The sequence below is a fragment of the Ranitomeya variabilis genome, chromosome 6 (assembly GCF_051348905.1).
Source record: "Ranitomeya variabilis isolate aRanVar5 chromosome 6, aRanVar5.hap1, whole genome shotgun sequence".
Classification (NCBI taxonomy): domain Eukaryota; kingdom Metazoa; phylum Chordata; class Amphibia; order Anura; family Dendrobatidae; genus Ranitomeya; species Ranitomeya variabilis.
In genome coordinates this window covers 4,135,836-4,156,964 of record NC_135237.1, presented here as the reverse complement: position 1 = coordinate 4,156,964, position 21,129 = coordinate 4,135,836, and the positions used below count along the sequence as shown (strand labels likewise).

Genomic DNA, 21,129 nt, shown 5'->3' with positions numbered 1-21,129 from the left:
TATGAGGAAAAAACGCATCCTGCAGACAACTTTGCAGGATGCGTTTTTCTCCACATCGACACATTGCGACGAGCAGTGCACGACGCTAGTGTGAAAGTAGCCTTACTCGTGTTTCTGATTTTATTTTTGAGAATTGATCAATTTTATAATGTTGCCTGATGTTTATATGTTTTTGAGCATCAAGTTCTGTAATGAAGTGAGGGTGGAACTTTGCAGGGAGGGGAGTGACCAAGCTCGGCCCACAGATTCATCATGAGTTACAACACAACAGTGTGGTGCACTACAACAGTATTGTCCTCCGGTCCCTGGCAGCGGCACACAGCTTCACTGTGAGGAAGTGGACTCTAAATGCTCTTCTATACGTCATAGGTATATAAGCTGGTGCCCTCCCTCCTGGGGTCCAGTGTAAGCTCTAGGCCACCTGGTGCCCTCCTTCCCTTCTGGGGTCCAGCGCAGGCTCTGGGCCACCTTGTGCCTTCCCTCCCTCCTGGGGTCCAGAGCATGCTCCGGGCCACCTTGTGCCCTCCATCCCTCCTGGGGTCCAGCGCAGGCTCCGAGCCACCTGGTGTCCTCCATCCCTCCTGGGGTCCAGCGCAGGCTCTTGGTTACCTGGTGCCTGCCCTGCCTCCTGGGGTCCAGCGCAGGCTCTGGGTTACCTGGTGTCCTCCCTTCCTCCTGGGGTCCAGCACAGGCTCTGGGTTACTGGTGTCCTCCCTCCCTCCTGGGGTCCAGCACAGGCTCTGGGTTACCTGGTGCCCTCCCTCCCTCCTGGGGTCCAGCACAGGTTCTGGGCCACCTTGTGCCTTCCTTCCCTTCTGGGGTCCAGAGCATGCTCCGGGCCACCTGGGGCCCTCCCTCCCTCCTGGGGTCCAGCGCAGGCTCCGAGCCACCTGGGGCCCTCCATCCCTCCTGGGGTCCAGCACAGGCTCTGGATTACCTGGTGTCCTCCCTCCCTCCTGGGGTCCAGCACAGGCTCCAGGCCACCTGGTGCCTTCCCTCCCTCCTGGGGTCCAGCACAGGCTTTGGGCCACCTGGTGCCCGCCCTCCCTCCTGGGGTCCAGCACAGGCTCTGGGCCACCTGGTGCCCACCCTCCCTCCTGGGGTCCAGCACAGGCTCCGGGCCACCTGGTGCCTTCCCTCCCTCCTGGGGTTAAGCACAGGCTCTGGGCCACCTGGTGCCCGCCCTCCCTCCTGGGGTCCAGTGCAGGCTCTGGGTTACCTGGTGCTCGCCCTCCCTCCTGGGGTCCAGCACAGGCTCTGGGCCACCTGGTGCCCTCCATCCCTCCTGGGGTCCAGAGCAGGCTCCGGGCCACCTGGTGCCCTCCATCCCTCCTGGGGTCCAGTGCAGGCTCTGGGTTACCTGGTGCCCTCCCTCCCTCCTGGGGTCCAGCGCAGGCTCTGGGTTACCTGGTGCCCTCCATCCCTCCTGGGGTCCAGCGCAGTCTCCGAGCCTCCTGGTGCCCTCCCTCCCTCCTGGGGTCCAGAGCAGGCTCTGGGCCACCTGGTGCCCTCCATCCCTCCTGGGGTCCAGCACAGGCTCTGGGTTACCTGGTGCCCTCCCTCCCTCCTGGGGCCCAGCACAGGCTCTGGGTTACCTGGTGCCCTCCCTCCCTCCTGGGGTCCAGCGCAGGCTCTGGGTTACCTGGTGCCCTCCATCCCTCCTGGGGTCCAGCGCAGTCTCCGAGCCACCTGGTGCCCTCCCTCCCTCCTGGGGTCCAGAGCAGGCTCCGGGCCACCTGGTGCCCTCCATCCCTCCTGGGGTCCAGCACAGGCTCTGGGTTACCTGGTGCCTGCCCTCCCTCCTAGGGTCCAGCGCAGGCTCTGGGCCACCTGGTGCCCTCCATCCCTCCTGGGGTCCAGCACAGGCTCTGGATTACCTGGTGTCCTCCCTCCCTCCTGGGGTCCAGCACAGGCTTTGGGCCACCTGGTGCCCGCCCTCCCTCCTGGGGTCCAGCACAGGCTCTGGGCCACCTGGTGCCCACCCTCCCTCCTGGGGTCCAGCACAGGCTCCGGGCCACCTGGTGCCTTCCCTCCCTCCTGGGGTTAAGCACAGGCTCTGGGCCACCTGGTGCCCGCCCTCCCTCCTGGGGTCCAGCGCAGCCTCTGGGTTACCTGGTGCCTGCCCTCCCTCCTGGGGCCCAGCACAGGCTCTGGGTTACCTGGTGCCCGCCCTCCCTCCTGGGGTCCAGCGCAGCCTCTGGGCCACCTGGTGCCCTCCCTCCTGGGGTCCAGTGCAGCCTCTGGGCCACCTGGTGCCTGCCCTCTTGGGGCCTTTCATCAAAACATCTTTGGTAGCCAACCCAGTTCCAGGGGCTAGATAGAGAGATTGGGGTTTGTATACATCTGATATTTATGGGACATACTGTACTTCTTCAACTTCAGGTCTAATCGGGCAAGAATGTGCATATTTTCTCATAACTAAGACACCTGCCTATAAGCCCAAATCAATAGTGGCCAGATAACCGACACCAGCCATATCTTGTTTATTAACTATGGAAAGGTAAAATCCCGATAAAAAATATAGTGATTAACTTGAACTTCTGCAGTCGTCAGGAATAAAGATATTGTTAATGTTTGGAATTTCATAAAATCCTGAAGGGCTTAGAACATCTCACAACCCGGCCCACGTGAGGTCATCATGGTCACGGGGGAAGGGGGGTGTAACTTAGGTGCTGATAAAAGGCCAAGGTGAATTATGATCTCTGTTCAATGCTGATGAAGATACATATCAGTGTAGGCTCGATCCCATTAACCAAAACTTATTGATCAATTTGCTTCCATCCGCTAGCTGAGCCATCTCCGTGTCCAGTGTAGTAAGTTCTTCTGTTAATCCATTTTTATTTTATGTAACTGTTTATACTGTATTGTTTTTTCCCCTTTGTAAAATCTTTTCTATATTTTTATAAACACTGCCTATCGTTCTGGATTAAATATAAAATGTAATAGTTCTGTTCCTTTCATTCTGTAAACTGGGCCCGAAGCCATTTGCCACCAGAACCAGGCCTCCAGTCAGCTTGTATAAACATTGAATGGTATTGGCAGCAAGTGGTTCTTGTTTTTTTGGCAGTGACAGGCAGCTGGCAGTGACTGTACTGGGGGGGGGTGAGGTGTGTGTGTGTGTATGTATGTATATATACACTGCTCAAAAAAAATAAAGGGAACACTTAAACAACAGAATCTAACTCCAAGTGAATCAAACTTCTGTGACATCAAACTGTCCACTTAGGAAGCAACACTGATTGACAATCAATTTCACATGCTGTTGTGCAAATGGAATAGACAACAGATGGAAATTATTGGCAATTATCAAGACCCCCTCAATAAAGGAGTGGTTCTGCAGGTGGGGACCACAGACCACATCTCGGTACCAATGCTTTCTGGCTGATGTTTTGGTCACTTTTGAATGTTGGTTGTGTTTTCACACTCGTGGTAGCATGAGACGGACTCTACAACCCACACAAGTGGCTCAGGTAGTGCAGCTCATCCAGGATGGCACATCAATGCGAGCTGTGGCAAGAACGTTTCCTGTGTCTGTCAGCATAGTGTCCAGAGGCTGGGGGCGCTACCAGGAGACAGATCAGTACATCAGGAGACGTGGAAGGGGCCGTAGGAGGGCAACAACCCAGCAGCAGGACCGCTACCTCAGCCTTTGTGCAAGGAGGAAGAGGAGGAGCACTGCCAGAGCCCTGCAAAATGTCTTCCAGCTGGCCACAAATGCACATGTGTCTGCACAAACGGTTAGAAACCGACTCCATGAAGATGGTCTGAGTGCTCGACGTCCACAGATGGGGGTTGTGCTCACAGCCCAACACCGTGCAGGATGCTTGGCATTAGCCACAGAACACCAGAATTGGCAAATTCACCACTGGCGCCCTGTGCTCTTCACAGATGAAAGCAGGTTACATATATAGTTACATAGTTACTAAGGCCGAAAAAAGACATTTGTCCATCCAGTTCAGCCTATATTCCATCATAATAAATCCCCAGATCTACGTCCTTCTACAGAACCTAATAATTGTATGATACAGTATTGTTCTGCTCCAGGAAGACATCCAGGTCTCTCTTGAACCCCTCAACTGAGTTCGCCATCACCACCTCCTCAGGCAAGCAATTCCAGATTCTCACTGCCCTAACAGTAAAGAATCCTCTTCTATTTTGGTGGAAAAACCTTCTCTCCTCCAGACGCAAAGAATGCCCCCTTGTGCCCGTCACCTTCCTTGGTATAAACAGATCCTCAGCGAGATATTTGTATTGTCCCCTTATATACTTATACATGGTTATTAGATCGCCCCTCAGTCGTCTTTTTTCTAGACTAAATAATCCTAATTTCGCTAATCTATCTGGGTATTGTAGTTCTCCCATCCCCTTTATTAATTTTGTTGCCCTCCTTTGTACTCTCTCTAGTTCCATTATATCCTTCTTGAGCACCGGTGCCCAAAACTGGACACAGTACTCCATGTGCGGTCTAACTAGGGATTTGTACAGAGGCAGTATAATGCTCTCATCATGTGTATCCAGACCTCTTTTAATGCACCCCATGATCCAGGTTCACACTGAGCACATGTGACAGACATGACAGAGTCTGGAAACGCCATGGAGAGCGATCTGCTGCCTGCAACATCCTTCAGCATGACCGGTTTGGCAGTGGGTCAGTAATGGTGTGGGGTGGCATTTCTTTGGAGGGCCGCACAGCCCACCATGTGCTCGCCAGAGGTAGCCTGACTGCTATTAGGTACCGAGATGAGATCCTCAGACCCCCTGTGAGACCATATGCTGGTGCGGTTGGCCCTGGCTTCCTCCTAATTCAGGATAATGTCAGACCTCATGTGGCTGGAGTGTGTCAGCAGTTCCTGCAAGATGAAGGCATTGAAGCTATGGACTGGCCTGCCTGTTCCCCAGACCTGAATCTGATGTAACACATCTGGGACATCATGTCTCGTTCCATCCACCAATGTCACGTTACACTACAGACTGTCCAGGAGTTGACTGATGCCTTAATCCAGGTCTGGGAGGAGATCCCTCAGGATAACATCCACCATCTCATCAGGACAATGCACTGCCATTGTAGGGAGGTCATACAGGCACGTGGAGGCCACACACACTACTGAGCATCATTTCCTTGTTTTGAGGCATTTCCACTGAAGTTGGATGAGCCTTCAATTTGATTTTCCACTTTGATTTTGAGCATCATTCCAACTCCAGACCTCCATGGGATATTAGTTGTGATTTACATTCATCATTTTTAGGTTTCATTGTTCTCAACACATCCCACTATGTTATGAATAAAGATTTGCAATATTTCATTTAGTGATATCTAGGATGTGTGATTTTAGTGTTCCCTTTATTTCTTTGAGCAGTGTATGTGTGTGTGTGTGTGTGTATATATATATATATATTTTATACCCACTCGCACACGTTGGAATCTGAGGTATATAGCATATGCGTGCTGTTAGTTTCCCAATAACCAGCCTAGTAGTGGAAACAGCCTGTGGCCTTCTCCGTTAATATTCTGTCAATCGCGTAACTGTCCGGACAATAGGGGGCAGCAGAGAGGTGTTTGTGACACAAAAGTAACAGTGTGGGTGTTGAGTTCTTTCCCCAGCTGTGATCTTTGACAATTGGTGGTGCTGCGTGGTCTCTCCGGTGTTGTCCCTTGACAAAGGGCGTTATCAAAGTATTGATCAGTTTATAGACTAGATATGAACAAGAGAAAATCTTTTTTTCCTTGTCCCGGTAGCAGCACAGAAATGTGGGGTTCATACCATGATATTACTTAGCATGGCTGGGGGCTATCTAACCCTTTATCCTATCTTGTGATGCTCCATTGAACCCAGAAGACCAGACCATATTATCTGATGGTGGTGACTGACTACAACTGCCCTGCATTGTAACTGGCTCCTCTTTGTCTGAGGCTGCCTTATGATGAGTGCCGGCCTCTTCCCGGCCACGTATAGTTGGTCAGTGGGAGGCCATGTGGTGTATGGCTGCTATGATGCAGTATTTTCTGTCATGTGCCCCCCCCCCAACAGGTCTGATCACATGCTGACAACTCTACCATGCCACTTGGTGAGGTCCACAATGATTGACTGTTTTGTGCTGTGAGTTACCATTAGTCTGATAACTGATCATTAATTGCCCGCAGGACTCTTGTAGCTCTGTGAGATCCTCAGTAGAGTTTGCATGGATGCTATGAACGATGGCCGATGGCGTTCTTCAGGGACCGGATGATGGCATGTTCGACCTTGGTTTGTTCTCCTTCTTCGGTACGTTGGTAATGTTGCACTAATGCTGTATAGGGTGGGAGAAGTGTTTTCCTTTGTGGAGGTCCATTACATTGCACGTTTCGAAGACTCTGAGTGTTGATTCTTTCTCCAGGCACAGAGGCTTCAGCCGTACACCCGGAGATGCCTCCAGCCTCCATGTTAGAAAAGGGAGTTGTGTCCTGTGCCAGCAACATGCAGATGGCCGGTGGAGCTGCTGTATATGGACTCCCTGGTGAGTAGGTGACCCCCTTAATGGACAGGTATTCCTTGTATATGTCATGGTCTTAATGTGTTTAACAAAACCGAGGTCATCTGTGTGCCATTCCCATGTTTGAGGCCACACCACATTCTGTCCAAAGATCAGGATGTGCCTGGTATCTCGTGGACATGCCGCCTTCTGTCCCTAGATCCCGATGTGTCTGGCATCTCGGTGTGCATGCCGCTTTCTGTCCCCAAATCTGGATGTGACTGGCGTCTCGGTGTGCATGACATGCAACACCAGATCCGGATGTGACTAGCTTCTTGTTGTGCACGACGCTTTCTGTCCCCAGATTTGGAATGACTGGCGTCTCGGCGTGCACAATGCATTCTGCCTCCAGATTTGGAGGTGACTGTAATCTCGGCATTCACAATGCCTTCTGTGCCCAGATCCGGAGGTGACTGGCGTGTACGAATTTTAGGGTTAACCTAGTCTCTTAGTAGTTTATAAAGCACCAGCTGTTTAAATCAAATCAGTGCCGCAGTCAATCTTCGAGAGAATTTTAGTGTTTTGATCAAAGTAGATGTCTATTCCAGTGTCCATCCCACCCCCCACAGCGTGACTATAAGATACTAATGGGTCATCATGGTAACCAAGCTACTAATGAAGACCCCCGATGCCAAAATTTGGTATAGTAATAACACCTAATGCAGGATGTACTTCAAGTCTGGGTGGGAAAATAACTGAAAAGTAATAAAAAATAAATTATATGAATCAGACACCTTAATATTTAAAATTGTATTTATTTTCAAATTGGGAAATGAACAAACAAAATACAAAAAAATTCACGTTCGATACGGCTGGGTCTGTAAAAGTCTGATCTTCAGAAATAAAATTAATTAATCCGTATGATAAACGTTGCAAAGAAAAATTAGAATTGATGCTTTACGGTCACCGCACAGACCTGCCCCACACACAAAAGCAATGTAAATGTCGTATGCACCCCAAAAAAACAAGCCCTTACCCAGGCCCATATATAAAAAGTGGTGACACAAAATATATTTTTTCCAAATGTTAGAATTTTTTTAAGCCACTAAACTATAAGGGTATGTGCACACGTTGCGGATTTCTTGCAGAAATTTCCTGAAGAAAACCGGAAATTTTCTGCAAGAAATCCGCATTTTTTTTTTGCGTTTTTCCGTTTTTTTCGCGTTTTTTTAGCATTCTGCAAGCGTAATTAGCTTGCAGAATGCTAAAGTTTTCCAAGCGATCTGTAGCATCGCTTGGAAAACTGACTGACAGGTTGGTCACACTTGTCAAACATACTGTTTGACAAGTGTGACCAACTTTTTACTATAGATGCAGCTTATGCAGCATCTATAGTAAAAGAGAGAATGTTTAAAAAAAATAAAAAAATGCTTATACTCACCCAGACATCTCATCAGCGGCGTCCGTTCGTCTTCCTATAGCTGGTGTGTGCGCGCAGGACCTTCCGTGACGTCACGGTCACGTGAGCGGTCACATGACCGCTCACGACCAATCACAGGACAGTGACGTCATCGGCAAGGTCCTTCGCCGCACATCAGCTACAGGAACCGAAGCGACAGCGTGCAGTGGAGGCGGGAAGACATCGAGGGTGAGTATATCGCTATTTTTTATTTTAATTCTTATTTTTTGACCACTTATATGGTGCCCAGTGCGTGGAGGAGAGTCTCCTCTCCTCCACCCTGGGTACCTACCGCACATAATCTGCTTACTTCCCGCATGGTGTGCACAGCCCCGTGCGGGAAGTAAGCAGATCAATGGACCCCTAGGTGTGCGGAATCCCCTGCAATTCCGCATTTTAATGAACATGTTGCTTTTTTTTCCGCGATGCGATTTTTTCGCGGAAAAAAAGGCTACATTTGCACAAAAAATGCGGAATACACTTAAAATAATGGGAGGCATATGTAAGCGTTTTTTTCGCGTTTTTATCACGTTTTTATAGCGAAAAAACGCGAAAAAAACGCGAAAAATACTTAACGTGTGCACATGGCCTAAAACTGTTGGAGATTTTAGTCTGTAATCGCACTGAGCTGCAGAAATCGCATCAGGTCACTTTTGCCGCACAATGAACAAATAAAAAAGCAAAGCAAAGCACATTTGTAGGATGACATTGCTTTCCGCCATTTTACCCTGGTTAGGATGTTTCCCATCATACGGTGGAAGTCAAAACTACAACTATTGATACAAAGACAAGATGTCTCACGACTGGGTCAAAGGGAAAGAAAGAACTTGTGTGTCAGGAGTTAAACCTTAAAGACTGTTCAGTCTCGGGGCCCGTGGCTTTGTACGTGTAGTGTTCCTATCTACAGAGTGTAGGTGTTGCAGCACTACATTACATCAGGAGTGGGGTTACATTTTTGCTCTGACGTTACTTAGCAATGTCTCGTTCTCTCTTTCAGGGGGCACCTCCACAACCTCTGCTCAGCATGGTTTGGGACCCTCTCAGTTAATGTCCCATGCAGCTCCAATTACGAACAACGATGTCTCCTTAGGCTTTCCTAGAGATTCATCCTGGGGCGTTTGCAACTCCAGTAATTTTCCCCAAACTCCCCCAAGCAGCTCTATGGATAAAGCCACCCAGGAGGAACGCAGTCCCAGTGATATCACCAGCATCATCGCACATCTCCGAAGTCTTGCAACTGAAACCTCAAATAATTGTTCCAAAGCTGAAACAGAGAAATCTGTGTCAAAACAAAGTGCAGAGGCCGAAAGTTCCGGTACCTCTGATAGTTTATTCAGCCAACGAAATGTGGGGTCCGCAGGTTCTGGCCTAAGAGACAGTAGTGACAATCAGACGAATCTCAAGGCAAATCTCTATGATGAAGTTGTCGACAAGCATTATCAATTTGGAAATATGGGATCAAACTTCAAGAAGAAATTGAACACTAAGATTTACATCTGCTCAGAATGTGGTAAAACCTGTCCTTGTCAGTCTGCATATGTCCGGCACCAGAGGATTCACACCGGGGAGAAGCCCTACGCCTGCTCCGACTGCGGCAAGAGCTTTATTCAGGTATCTGATTACAACAACCATGTCCGGTCTCATACAGGAGAGAAACCCTACACCTGTGCAGAGTGCGGGAAGAGCTTCAGCCGGAGCACTTACTTGGTGACACACTCGAGAATCCACACAAAAGAGAAGCCGTACACCTGCAGTATATGCAACAAAAGTTTCATCCAGCACTCCCATCTCTCGCTGCATCTGCGCATCCACAGTGGAGAGAAGCCCTACATCTGTATTGAATGTGGCAACAGCTTCAGCCGGAGTTCAACCCTCGTAAAACATAAGAAGTCCCACAGGAGGAAAACGCTTCACTTCAGTAAGAAAAATAATGAAGATATTCCTCAAAAATTCACCCATAACAACCCACCCACTTGGGGAACAGTCCCAGACCAGGATGAACCACCCGAATCCCCACCTAGAGCGGAAACGCCACATGTCAAATCTGAAACAGATGATGCAGCAGGGTGTGGTCAACTGGCAGCAAATTGTAGAAAACCTCACAAGGACAGTAAGAAAACTGTCCACAAACCCATACGAATCACGTTAGAAAAATACCTGATCACTGACGTGACAGCAGGAGAAGATCATCATCCACTATTGCTGCACCATAAGAAATTTATATGGAAGAAGAAGTCCCAGCAACCGGGCAAGGACAATGAAGAGGGGCCTGATGTAGGAAAAATGGAGGCATCAGACAATGGTGTGCCTGAAACTGGCATTGAAATGAGAAGTGTTAAAAGTCCAAAAATTGAGTGTAACTATTCACCTTCTCAAGAAGTAAACCAGATGAGTGAGAACAGTGAGAACCTGAACCCAGAGGGATCATGTCCATCACCGCAGCCCGACCATGTGAGGGACACTCAATTAGATGACTCTGAAGATCATTACTCTGTTGTAAATGGAAAGGTCACCAAGTTTGAGGAGATAGAATATCCTAATGACATTGTGGAATCGACGTACAATAACGTGTTCACGGCCTCTGACAATATGTCTATTATCAACACTTTAGAGAAACCCCATAAAGAATCCTTGTTCATCTGCAGTTACTGTGGAAAGAGCTGTCCCTGCAAATCAGCTTTCATCCGACACCAGAGGATTCACACCGGGGAGAAGCCCTACGCCTGCTCTGACTGTGGCAAGAGCTTTATTCAGGTGTCTGATTATAATAACCATATACGGTCTCACACAGGAGAGAAACCCTACACCTGTGCAGAGTGCGGGAAGAGCTTCAGCCGGAGCACTTACCTGGTGACCCACTGTAGAACCCACACAAAAGAGAAGCCTTACACCTGCCGAGAATGTGGCAAAAGCTTCATACAGCACTCGCATCTTTCTATTCACATGCGCATCCACAGTGGTGAGAAGCCGTACTCATGTTTTGAGTGTGGCAAGAGGTTCAGTCGAAGCTCAACCCTTGTTAAGCATGAGAAATCCCACAGTAGAACTTACTAGTGGAGAGACTAACATACAGAGGCCCACGAAGCCTAGGCTAGAAGGTTCATCTGCAAAAATCTGAACCTGTAAGTCTTGCTAAACCAAGGAGGAACACACTGTAAAGATAGCAATGTTGCTTGGTTGACTCTTCACTGCAATCGTGGGACTGCCTTTGCTCGATTTGAGTTTGACGGCATGATCTTCCTTGCCCAGTACATCTTCTCATTTGCTAAACTTATCTTTTATTTTATAGCGTACTAAGCTATGCCAGGCTCTATACTATGATGGTCTGCCAAAATCACAGTAAGGTCTTCCATGAGCATGGACCATAACTGCAGACGATTGGTGCCAGAGCCGTAAGTGCCATATGATGCTCCTGGAGTGACATCGGTGGTATAGTCACCCAGCCCTCCTACAATCACACGAGATGTGAACCTCTTGTGTGTCCTGCATCAAGCTCCTGGTTTATACCGGCAAAGTCCTAGTGAAATTCTCAGACTCTCTATGTGATTTATCAATAAGATCCATAAATTAATAGAATTTGCATTTAGCGACTCTTGAGAAAAGAAAGTGTTCAAAACACAATAAATTTGGTGCGCATCATGTACTCTGTTCTTTGGGCTTTTTGGTTACTTTCCCTTGTTTATGTAAAATATATGGTGGGAATTGACCTAAATGGTAGGAATCGACAAGAGTATTTCCAGAGTGAATTCCACCAGTGTGCAGATAAAGACTGGAGTAGACCAGGCCCACCCTCTCTATTGGCTAAGTCCCTCGTGATGTCTGTGTGATCCATATATGGCCCCTGGGACATCCTCTCTATTCGCTAAGTCCCGGTGATGTCTGTATGGTCCGTGTATGGCCGCAGGGACATCCTCTCTATAGGCTAAGTCCCGGTGATGTCTGTATGGTCTGTGTATGGCCACAGGGACATCCGCTCTACATCCGCTCTATTGGCTAAGTCCCATTGATGTCTGTATGGTCTGTGTATGGCTGCTGGGGCATCCTCTCTATAGGCTAAGTCCCGGTGAGGTCTGTATGGCCGCAGAGACATCCTCTCTCTATTGGCTAAGTCCCATTGATGTCTGTATGGCAACAGAGACATTCACTCTATTGGCTAAGTCCCGATGATGTCTGTATGGTCCGTGTATGGCCGCAGGGACATCCTCTGTATTGGCTAAGTCCCAGTGATGTCTGTATGGCCCGTGTATGGCTGCTGGGGCATCCTCTCTGTAGGCTGAGTCCCGGTGAGGTCTGTATGGCGGCAGAGACATCCTCTCTATTGGCTAGGTCCCGGTGATGTCTGTATGGCCGCAGGGACATCCGCTCTATTGGCTAAGTCCCGGTGATGTCTGTATGGTCCGTGTATGGCCGCAGGGCCATCCGCTCTACATCCGCTCTATTGGCTAAGTCCCATTGATGTCTGTATGGTCTGTGTATGGCTGCTGGGGCATCCTCTCTATAGGCTAAGTCCCGGTGAGGTCTGTATGGCTGCAGAGACATCCTCTCTCTATTGGCCAAGTCCCATTGATGTCTGTAGGGCAACAGAGACATCCTCTCTATTGGCTAAGTCCCGGTGATGTCTGTATGGTCCGTGTATGGCCGCAGGGACATCCGCTCTATTGGTTAAGTCCCGGTGATGTCTGTATGGTCCGTGTATGGCCGCAGGGACATCCGCTCTATTGGTTAAGTCCTGTTGATGTCTGTATGGCCGCAGGGACATCCTGCCATCCTGACCTGAGCAGCAGTGCAACTGGGCTCTGAAGACATGGCGTGCTGCTACCACCGCCTCTGTGATTATATTTTGCTGCTCTTCCCCAGTACGAGAAGCATATACTGGGTTTCCGTACTGGTAGTTTGTTTTCTTGTGTCCTTGCTGGAATATAATCATCACATCATGTATGTATTTCTGAGATTGGGATTCTGCTGTGTCCAGGTCTGCTCAGATCTCTGTGTCAGTACAGGTGAAGCAGCTACAAGGGGGGGTGTCCTAATTTACGTCCAGAATTGTTTATTTTCTCGTTCTCCGGTTACAATCGGGACTTCGGTTTAGATCTTTGTCTTCCAAGGATGAATTGATCCACAATCTACGCACTCTGGGCGATTATTGCCTTTTTTGTCTGTTTTTTTGCGGTTTTTCTTTTGCTCGTCATTCTTTTAATTGTTTTTTTAGTTTATTTAGTGTGCACCTATTTTTGTAATTTTTCATGTTGTGGGCGATTTTGGGGTTTCCAGGTGTTTTCGACTGATTCATCAATTGTGACTTTTTAAAAAGTGTGAAAGAAATTGCAAAACTGTCTCCAATCATCCTAAAGAGATTTTTTTGCACGTCTGAATTTCTGCTGCATATTTTGCAGCATTCTAGTGGAGCACGTGACTTCATGCGTTAAAAAGGAACAAAAACGTATAAAGACAGAAATAAAGAGCATTTTTTATTGTGTGCAAAAATTCATGAACGGCCAAATGTTGAAGAATTTGGCCAAAAAATGTCAAAACCTACTAAAAGCCAAAAAAAAAAGATTTAAAATGGAGATGATGTAGACAATTATGTGATCCCCTCCACATTCCACCTGCTAGATATTTTTGGATCTCCCATTCTACATCCATAGACATTAACTCCTTAATTTCATGGCCAGTTATTATTTTTCTGTTACAGCCGTATGGTGGATTGTACTTTGCGAGACTATTTCTAATTTTCAATGAAACTGTCAAGGATATCAATTCGTCAGGACTTAATCCCACAAATCCCTGATATCACAGGCCGGGAAGGGCACGAGTACCACCCGCTGTGATCTCTGGCCAACGATCAACGGAGAAGGCCGCATCCTGTTCATACCACTGGGCCGGCTATCGGAAAACAGGGAGCGTTTGGTATATACACCTCCGGATTCCAACACATGGAATATGTGTATACGCCCTGGTAAGGTCACCACTAACTCTTCGATAACCCCAGACCACTCGCTGTTACCACCATTCGTCTCGGTTGATTAGACACCTATGGTAACTTATGCCTTCGAAGGCGTAGTTTACAGAACTATTAAATTTTATATATAATCCAAAGGGGGCAGTGTTTCTGAAAAATATACAAAAGATTTTGCAAGGGGGACAAAACAACACAGCATAAACCGTTAGGCTGGGTTCACATTGCGTTAATGCAGTCCGTTAGATGGACTGCGTTACACCACGGCATAACGCGTTGTAATGCAATCCGTTAACCCCTATTATCGGGCGCATCCCCAACGCATGCCATAATCGCATACGCTAGCGATGTGCCGTCATTCAGTGACGGAGTCTCGGACGCGGGCTGCAGCGTCTGAGGCTCCGTCACCGCTGGCACAGATGAATGATCTGCGCTAGCGGTATAGCATAACGCGATGGCGTGTATGCTATAGCGTTCACACAGCCCGTCAATGCTATGTGTTGAACGGGCTGCTTTAACGCAATGTGAACCTGGCCTTACATAGAATAAAAGGGATTAACAGAAGAACTTATTACACCGATCGCAGAGGCGATTCAGTTTAGTTGAAGGAGAGCGCTTTGATTTGGCTGTCGATAAACAGGGTCCCTGCATACATGACATGTAACTCTCTGCAGGAACACTGATGATAATTGGGATTGATCTTTTATCAGACGCTGAGTCCCACCCACACACCCCCGTGATCACCTCACAAGGTCCCGGCTGTGGGCCGGACTCAGCCCTTCATGATTTATGCAATAACTCCTCATAGAGCGATCACAGAAGCTTGAGATTGATGTCATCTGTCGTATCAGGATTGTACATATGCTCAGAGACCAGACATGGCCTAGCATGGCCCCTATGGATTTGAGGCCTTTTGGTGGGGGTTATAATTATAAGAAAATATGTGTATTTTTGCCTAGTGCAGAAAATGTACGTCTCATTAATATCGGATGGATAGAAAATCCAATACTCTATATTTTCTGGCAGAGACGTACTCTCTGAGCTGACTTATTGTAACTGCAGTGACCGTGGCTATTTGTAAAGGTGTCAGATCTTCTTTGATCCACTTTCCTGTCTCGCTCATTAGACAATAGACCTCCTCTTCAGCTGCCTGGACATAAAGAGGGATCCGCTCATTGTAATTAATCTGCGTCAAATCTCTTGTCACTGCCATTTTACATAAAGGCCGGTTTGAATGCTATCTCCTGTCTCCTCACGACAAATGGTGCAGAGAAGAAAGAAGGGAGGAGGACATGAGCGACCTCAAGGATTTTTGTTATATTTTCTATGACGGAGAACATTCATTTTACCATGTTATATACTGAAAAACGGGTAAAAAAATCCAACTGTGATAAAATTGCTAAAATAATCCCCACAATTCTGAGGTTGTTTTGTTTTAACCCCTTTCTGGCCTTGGACGGGATAGTACGTCCGAGGTCAGAAGCCCCTCTTTGATGCGGGCTCCGGCGGTGAGCACATGACATTTTTTGATCGCTTTTTATTCCGATTTTTGTGAGGCAGAATGACCAAAAACCAGCTATTCATGAATTTCTTTTGGGGGGGGGGCGCTTATACCATTCCGCGTTTGGTAAAATGGATAAAGCAGTTTTATTCTTCGGGTCAGTACGATTACAGCGATATCTCATTTATATCATTTTTTTATGTTTTGGCGCTTTTATACGATAAAAACTATAGAAAAAATAATTATTTGGCATCGCTTTATTCTGAGGACTATAACATTTTTATTTTTTCGCTGATGATGCTGTATGGCGGCTCGTTTTTTGCAGGACAAGATGACGTTTTCCGCGGTATCATGGTTATTTATATCTGTCTTTTTGATCGCGTTATTTCACTTTTTGTTCGTTGGTATGGTAATAAAGCATTTTTTTTTTTACGGTGTTCACTGTAGGGGTTAACTAGTTGGACAGTTTTATAGGTCGGGTTGTTACGGACACGGCAATACTAAATATGTGTACTTTTATTGTTTTTTTTATTATTTAGATAAATCTATTTATGGGAACAATATTTTCTTTCCTTTATTTAGGAATTTTTTTTTTTTTTACACTTCTAAATATATATATATTTTTTTTACATTGCCCCAGGGGGGGACATCACTATATAGTGACAGATTGCTGATCTGACACTTTTCAGTGCACGTGTCAGATCAGCGAGCACACAGGCACTGCAGGGACGCTTGCAAGCGCTTGCTCTGAGCAGGCGCTGGTAAGCCACCTCCCTGCAGGACCCGGATGTAGCCCCGCGGCCATTTTGGATCTGGGACCTGCAGGGAGGAGATGCTTGGTACAAGGTGAGCACATCGACTTGTACCGAGGGTCTCCGGGAAGCACGCAGGCAGCCCCCTCCCTGCGCGATGCTTCCCTATGGCCCTGGAATGCTGCGATCACAATGTGCCGGGGGTTAATGTGCCGTGGGCGGTCCATGACTGCTCCTGGCACATAGTGCCGGATGTCAGCTGCGATAGTCAGCTAACACCCGGCCGCGATTGTCTGCGCTCCCCCCGTGAGCGCGGCCGATCGCATATCACGTACTATCCCGTCACTGGGCGTTAAGTCCCAGGTCACCTTGACGGGATAGTACGTCCAATGGGATTAAGGGGTTAAGGTTAGTGGCTACACATCTTCACCCATAGTCTATTGCTCCACTGGTCCTGCTCATGCGCGTCCCTATCCTCTTTTGCGTGTGCAGTAACAATCGGCTGGCATTCTGGTGTCCAGGTCAGTAGGATTTTGGCAATGCCAAATCTGTATTAATTTTTTTTTTAGCAAAAACATTTTTTAGAAATTTGTAAGAAATTTAAAAAAAAAAATCTCCATTTTCTGAGGGCTGTAACTTAATTGTCCCTTAGTTTGAGCTGTGAGGTTATGTTGTGGCTCAGGCTGAAGGTCTTTACTGACATCATTTTGGGGAATACACGATATTTCGATCACTTTTTATTGTATTAGTTTTCAGCGGTGACTGACCGACTTCTGGCGGTTTGATATATATATATTTTTTATAGTGTTTACAGGTTAAATAATTTTCTGTATATGTTTTACTCTTGAGAAAAACCAGGGGTGATTGTAATTTTTAATATTCCTAAAAACCTTTTTTTTAACCCCTTTACCCCCAGGGTGGTTTGCACGTTAATGACCGGGCCAATTTGTACAATTCTGACCACTGTCCCTTTATGAGGTTATAACTCTGGAGCTTCAATGGATCCCGATGATTCTGACATTGTTTTCTCATGACATATTGTACTTCATGATAGTGGTAAGATTTCTTCGATATAACTTGTGTTTATTTGTGAAAAAAATGGAAATTTGGCGAAGTCTGAAAATTTCGCAATTTTCCAACTTCTGAATTTTTATGCCCTTAAATCACAGAGATATGTCACACAAAATACTTAATAAGTAACATTTCCCACATGTCTACTTTACATCAGCACAATTTTGGAACCAACATTTTTTTTGTTAGGGAGTTATAAGGGTTAAAAGTTGACCAGCGATTTCTCATTTTTACAACACCATTTTTTTTAGGGACCACATCACATTTGAAGTCACTTTGAGGGAATACCCAAGTGTGACACCATTCTAAAAACTGCACCCCTCAAGGTGCTCAAAACCACATTCAAAAAGTTTATTAACCCTTCAGGTGTTTCACAGGAATTTTTGGAATGTTTACAAAAAATGAACATTTAACTTTTTCACAAAAAATTTACTTCAGCTCCAATTTGTTTTATTTTCCCAAGGGTAACAGGAGAAAATGGACCCGTTATTGTACAATTTGTTCTGAGTACGCTGATACCCCATATGTGGGGGTAAACCACTGTTTGGGCGCATGGCAGAGCTCGGAAGGGAAGGAGCTCCATTTGACTTTTTCAACGCAGAATTGGCTGGAATTGAGATGGGACGCCATGTCGCGTTGGGAGAGCCCCTGATGTGCCTAAACATTGAAACCCCCAATTCTAACTGAAACACTAACCCAACCACACCCCTAACCTCAAACACCCCTAACCCTAATCCCAACCCTAACCATACCCCTAACCCTGACACACCCCTAACCCTAATCCAACTGTAAATGTAATCCTAACATTTGCACCAGCCCTAACTTTAACCCTAACTTTAGCCCCAGCCCTAACCCTAATAGGAAAATGGAAATAGATACCTTTTTTCATTTTATTATTTTTCCCTAAGTAAGCGGGTGATGAAGGGGGGTTTGATTTACTATTTATAGCGGGTTTTTAGCGGATTTTTATGATTGGCAGCCGTCACACACTAAAAGACGCTTTTTATTGCAAAAATAGTTTGCGTCTCCACATTTTGAGAGCCATAATTTTTCCATATTTTTGTCCACAGAGTCATGTGAGGTCTTGTTTTTTGCGGGACGAGTTGACGTTTTTATTGGTAACATTTTCGGGCACGTGACATTTTTTGATCGCTTTTTATTCCGATTTTTGTGAGGCAGAAAACCAGCTATTCATGAATTTCTTTTGGGGGAGGCGTTTATACCGTTCCACATTTGGTAAAATTGATAAAGCAGTTTTATTCTTCGGGTCAGTATGATTACAGCGATTCCTCATTTATATAATTTTTTTTATGTCTTGGCGCTTTTATACGATAAAAACTTATAAATAAAAAATTATTATTTTTGCATCGCTTTATTCTGAGGACTATAACTTTTTTATTTTTTCGTTGATGATGCTTTATGGCGGCTTGTTTTTTGCGGGACAAGATGACGTTTTCAGCAGTACCATGGTTATTTATATCCGTCTTTTTGATTGCGTGCTATTCCACTTTTTGTTCGGCGGTATGATAATAAAGCGTTGTTTTTTGCCTTTTTTTGATGGTGTTCACTGAAGGGGTTAACTAGCGGGACAGTTTTATAGGTCGGGTTGCTACGGACGTGGCTATACGAAATATGTTTATTGTTTGGGGTTTTTTTTGTTTAGATAAAGAAATGTATTTATGGGAACAATATTTTTCTTTTCTTTACTCTAGGATTTTCTTTTTTTTTTTCATTTTGTCCCGGGAAGACATGACTATATAGTGTCAGTTCGCTGATCTGACACTTTGCAAAGCACTGTGTCAGATCACGATCTGACAGGCAGTGCTGCAGGCTTACCAGCGCTTGCTTTCAGCAGGCGCTGGTGAGCCACCTCCCTGCGGGACCCGGATGCAGCCCCGTGGCCATTTTGGATCCGGGGCCTGCAGGGAGGAGACGCTCGGAACAACACAATCACATCGTGTTGTTCCGAGGGTCTCAGGGAAGCATGCAGGGAGCCCCCTCCCTGCGCGATGCTTCCCTATGCCGCCGGAACACTGCGATCATGTTTGAGCGCAGTGTTCTAGGGGTTAATGTGCCGGGAGTGGTCCGTGACCGCTCCTGGCACATAGTGCTGGACGTCAGCTGTAATAATCAGCTGACACCTGGCCGCGATCGGACGCGCTCCCCCCGTGAGCGTGGCTGATCACCAATGACGTACTATCCCGTCACTGGGAATTAAGTCCCAGGTCACCTCCGACGGGATAGTACGTCATATGGCAGAAAGGAGTTAAACCCCTTTATCCCCGAAGGTGGTTTGCACATTAATGACTGGCCAATTATGACCACTGTCGTTTTATGTGGTTATAAGAAGTGATGAGCGAATTTGTTCGGAAAACGAACACCGAACATAAATTCAGCACAAATATGGCACATTCGGATTCGTGATCTGAAACCCGAGCAAAATTTTATCAAATCGTGAAAAATTGATAACATTTGGTAAAAGTGCGGGACAATATTTGCGGTGTCACTAAAGCATTTACAGCTGGAATAATGGTGGTGTATGATGAGCGTTTGGCACGTGCTTGATGAGGGGATGGGGTTTGCAGAGCTCAGAGGCTCTTGTAACCAGTAATTTTTTCCCCCCTAACTTTTTGTGCGCACATTGCAGCTAGCGCAGGAAACACCCACAATGCCCTGACACAACGGCTTGTGTCATTGTCTACTGAAATCACATGTCCCTCTCTATATAAAGAACATCTTGTTTTAGCACCATTTTGACACTGATACAGCGCAGAGAGGCTGCTCCTGATGCTGGCACTGTTAGCAGCAAGATTTTAGCTAGTTAGGCGATTGTATATCAGTCAGGTAGTGTAGTGCGCTACTGTCCAGTGTGGCTGTAAAATTTACCTTCCAGCACTTTTTCTTGGCCATTGCAGAGGTCCACAGACAAAGCCAGCAGGGCCCATGTCCTACAAGTGTGTTATACACTGTTTCTATTGTGCTCCATGCACGACTATAGCATTCTAATTAATTAATCACTAGCTAAATGTGAAACAACCCGCGATATCCCAGGCCTTGTCATTTAGTGCTGTGGTGACATTGCTCTGTGATTTGAGCTGTTGCCCAGTAAAAAGAAAATATTTTGGCTGTTGCTACCATGATATAGCCAGTCTGCACAGCTCATGCACGTTAAAAAAAAAAATTTCTGTTGCTAAACATGATACAGCCCACCACATCCCACGTTGTAATTTTGTGGCAGTGAAATTCAGCTGTCTGCAGACTACATGCACGTTAAAAAAAAAAACAACTAATTTTTTCTGTTACAAACATGATACAGCAGGCTAGATCTGAATTTGAAATTGTTTGGAGTATATATTCGATTGTACACAGGCCTCATCCACAGTTAAAAATGTTAGTTACTTACTGGTAACGGGATTTTACAGATCCCATGACATCACCACTTGAGAGAGGGGATCTGCCCATCAAGGGCAGGAAATCTACCAAATAAAAAGGCGGTACCTCTGCATCAGTTGGGTTTCAGAGCATGAGACCTCCAGACAGTTAGTAAAAACAACCATCACCAATAAACTTTTTTTTTTAAGGGTGCTGTCATGGGCACTGTAAAATCCCATAACCGGTAAGTAACAAAGATTTTTCCCTTCTCCCATGACAGCACCACCTGAGAGATTTAGGTAGACTGATAACACCTTGGGGAGAGTTTACCGCTTTGGGCACCACATTTTAAAAAAGACATCAACAAACTGGAGCAACGTTCAGAGACGAGCGACCAGAATGATGACTGGTCTGAAAACCATGTCTTATGAGGAATGTTTACAGGATTTAGGAATGTTTAGCTTGCAAAAAAGAGGACTGAGAGGAGACTTAATAGCTGTCTACAAATATCTCAAGGGCTGTCACATTGTAGAAGGATCATCTTTATTCTCATTTGCACAAGGAAAGA

General features: G+C 46.4%; 1 protein-coding gene across 2 annotated transcripts in view; it reads left to right on the top strand.

Annotated features, from left to right (window-relative positions):
- Nucleotides 1-11,550, top strand: part of LOC143781257 (uncharacterized) — a 28,353-nt gene extending 16,803 nt beyond the window's left edge. Inside the window, exons 2-4 of one of the 2 annotated variants that reach the window (XM_077267751.1) lie at nucleotides 6,143-6,263; nucleotides 6,376-6,495; nucleotides 8,907-11,550. In XM_077267751.1, coding sequence (XP_077123866.1) covers nucleotides 6,197-6,263; nucleotides 6,376-6,495; nucleotides 8,907-10,963 — 2,244 coding nt within the window. In that variant the 5' untranslated portion in view covers nucleotides 6,143-6,196 and the 3' untranslated portion in view covers nucleotides 10,964-11,550. The remainder of the gene's footprint in view (nucleotides 1-6,142; nucleotides 6,264-6,375; nucleotides 6,496-8,906) is intronic. The other variant, XM_077267753.1, reaches the window with a different exon arrangement.
- The last annotated feature ends 9,579 nt before the right edge of the window (nucleotides 11,551-21,129 follow it).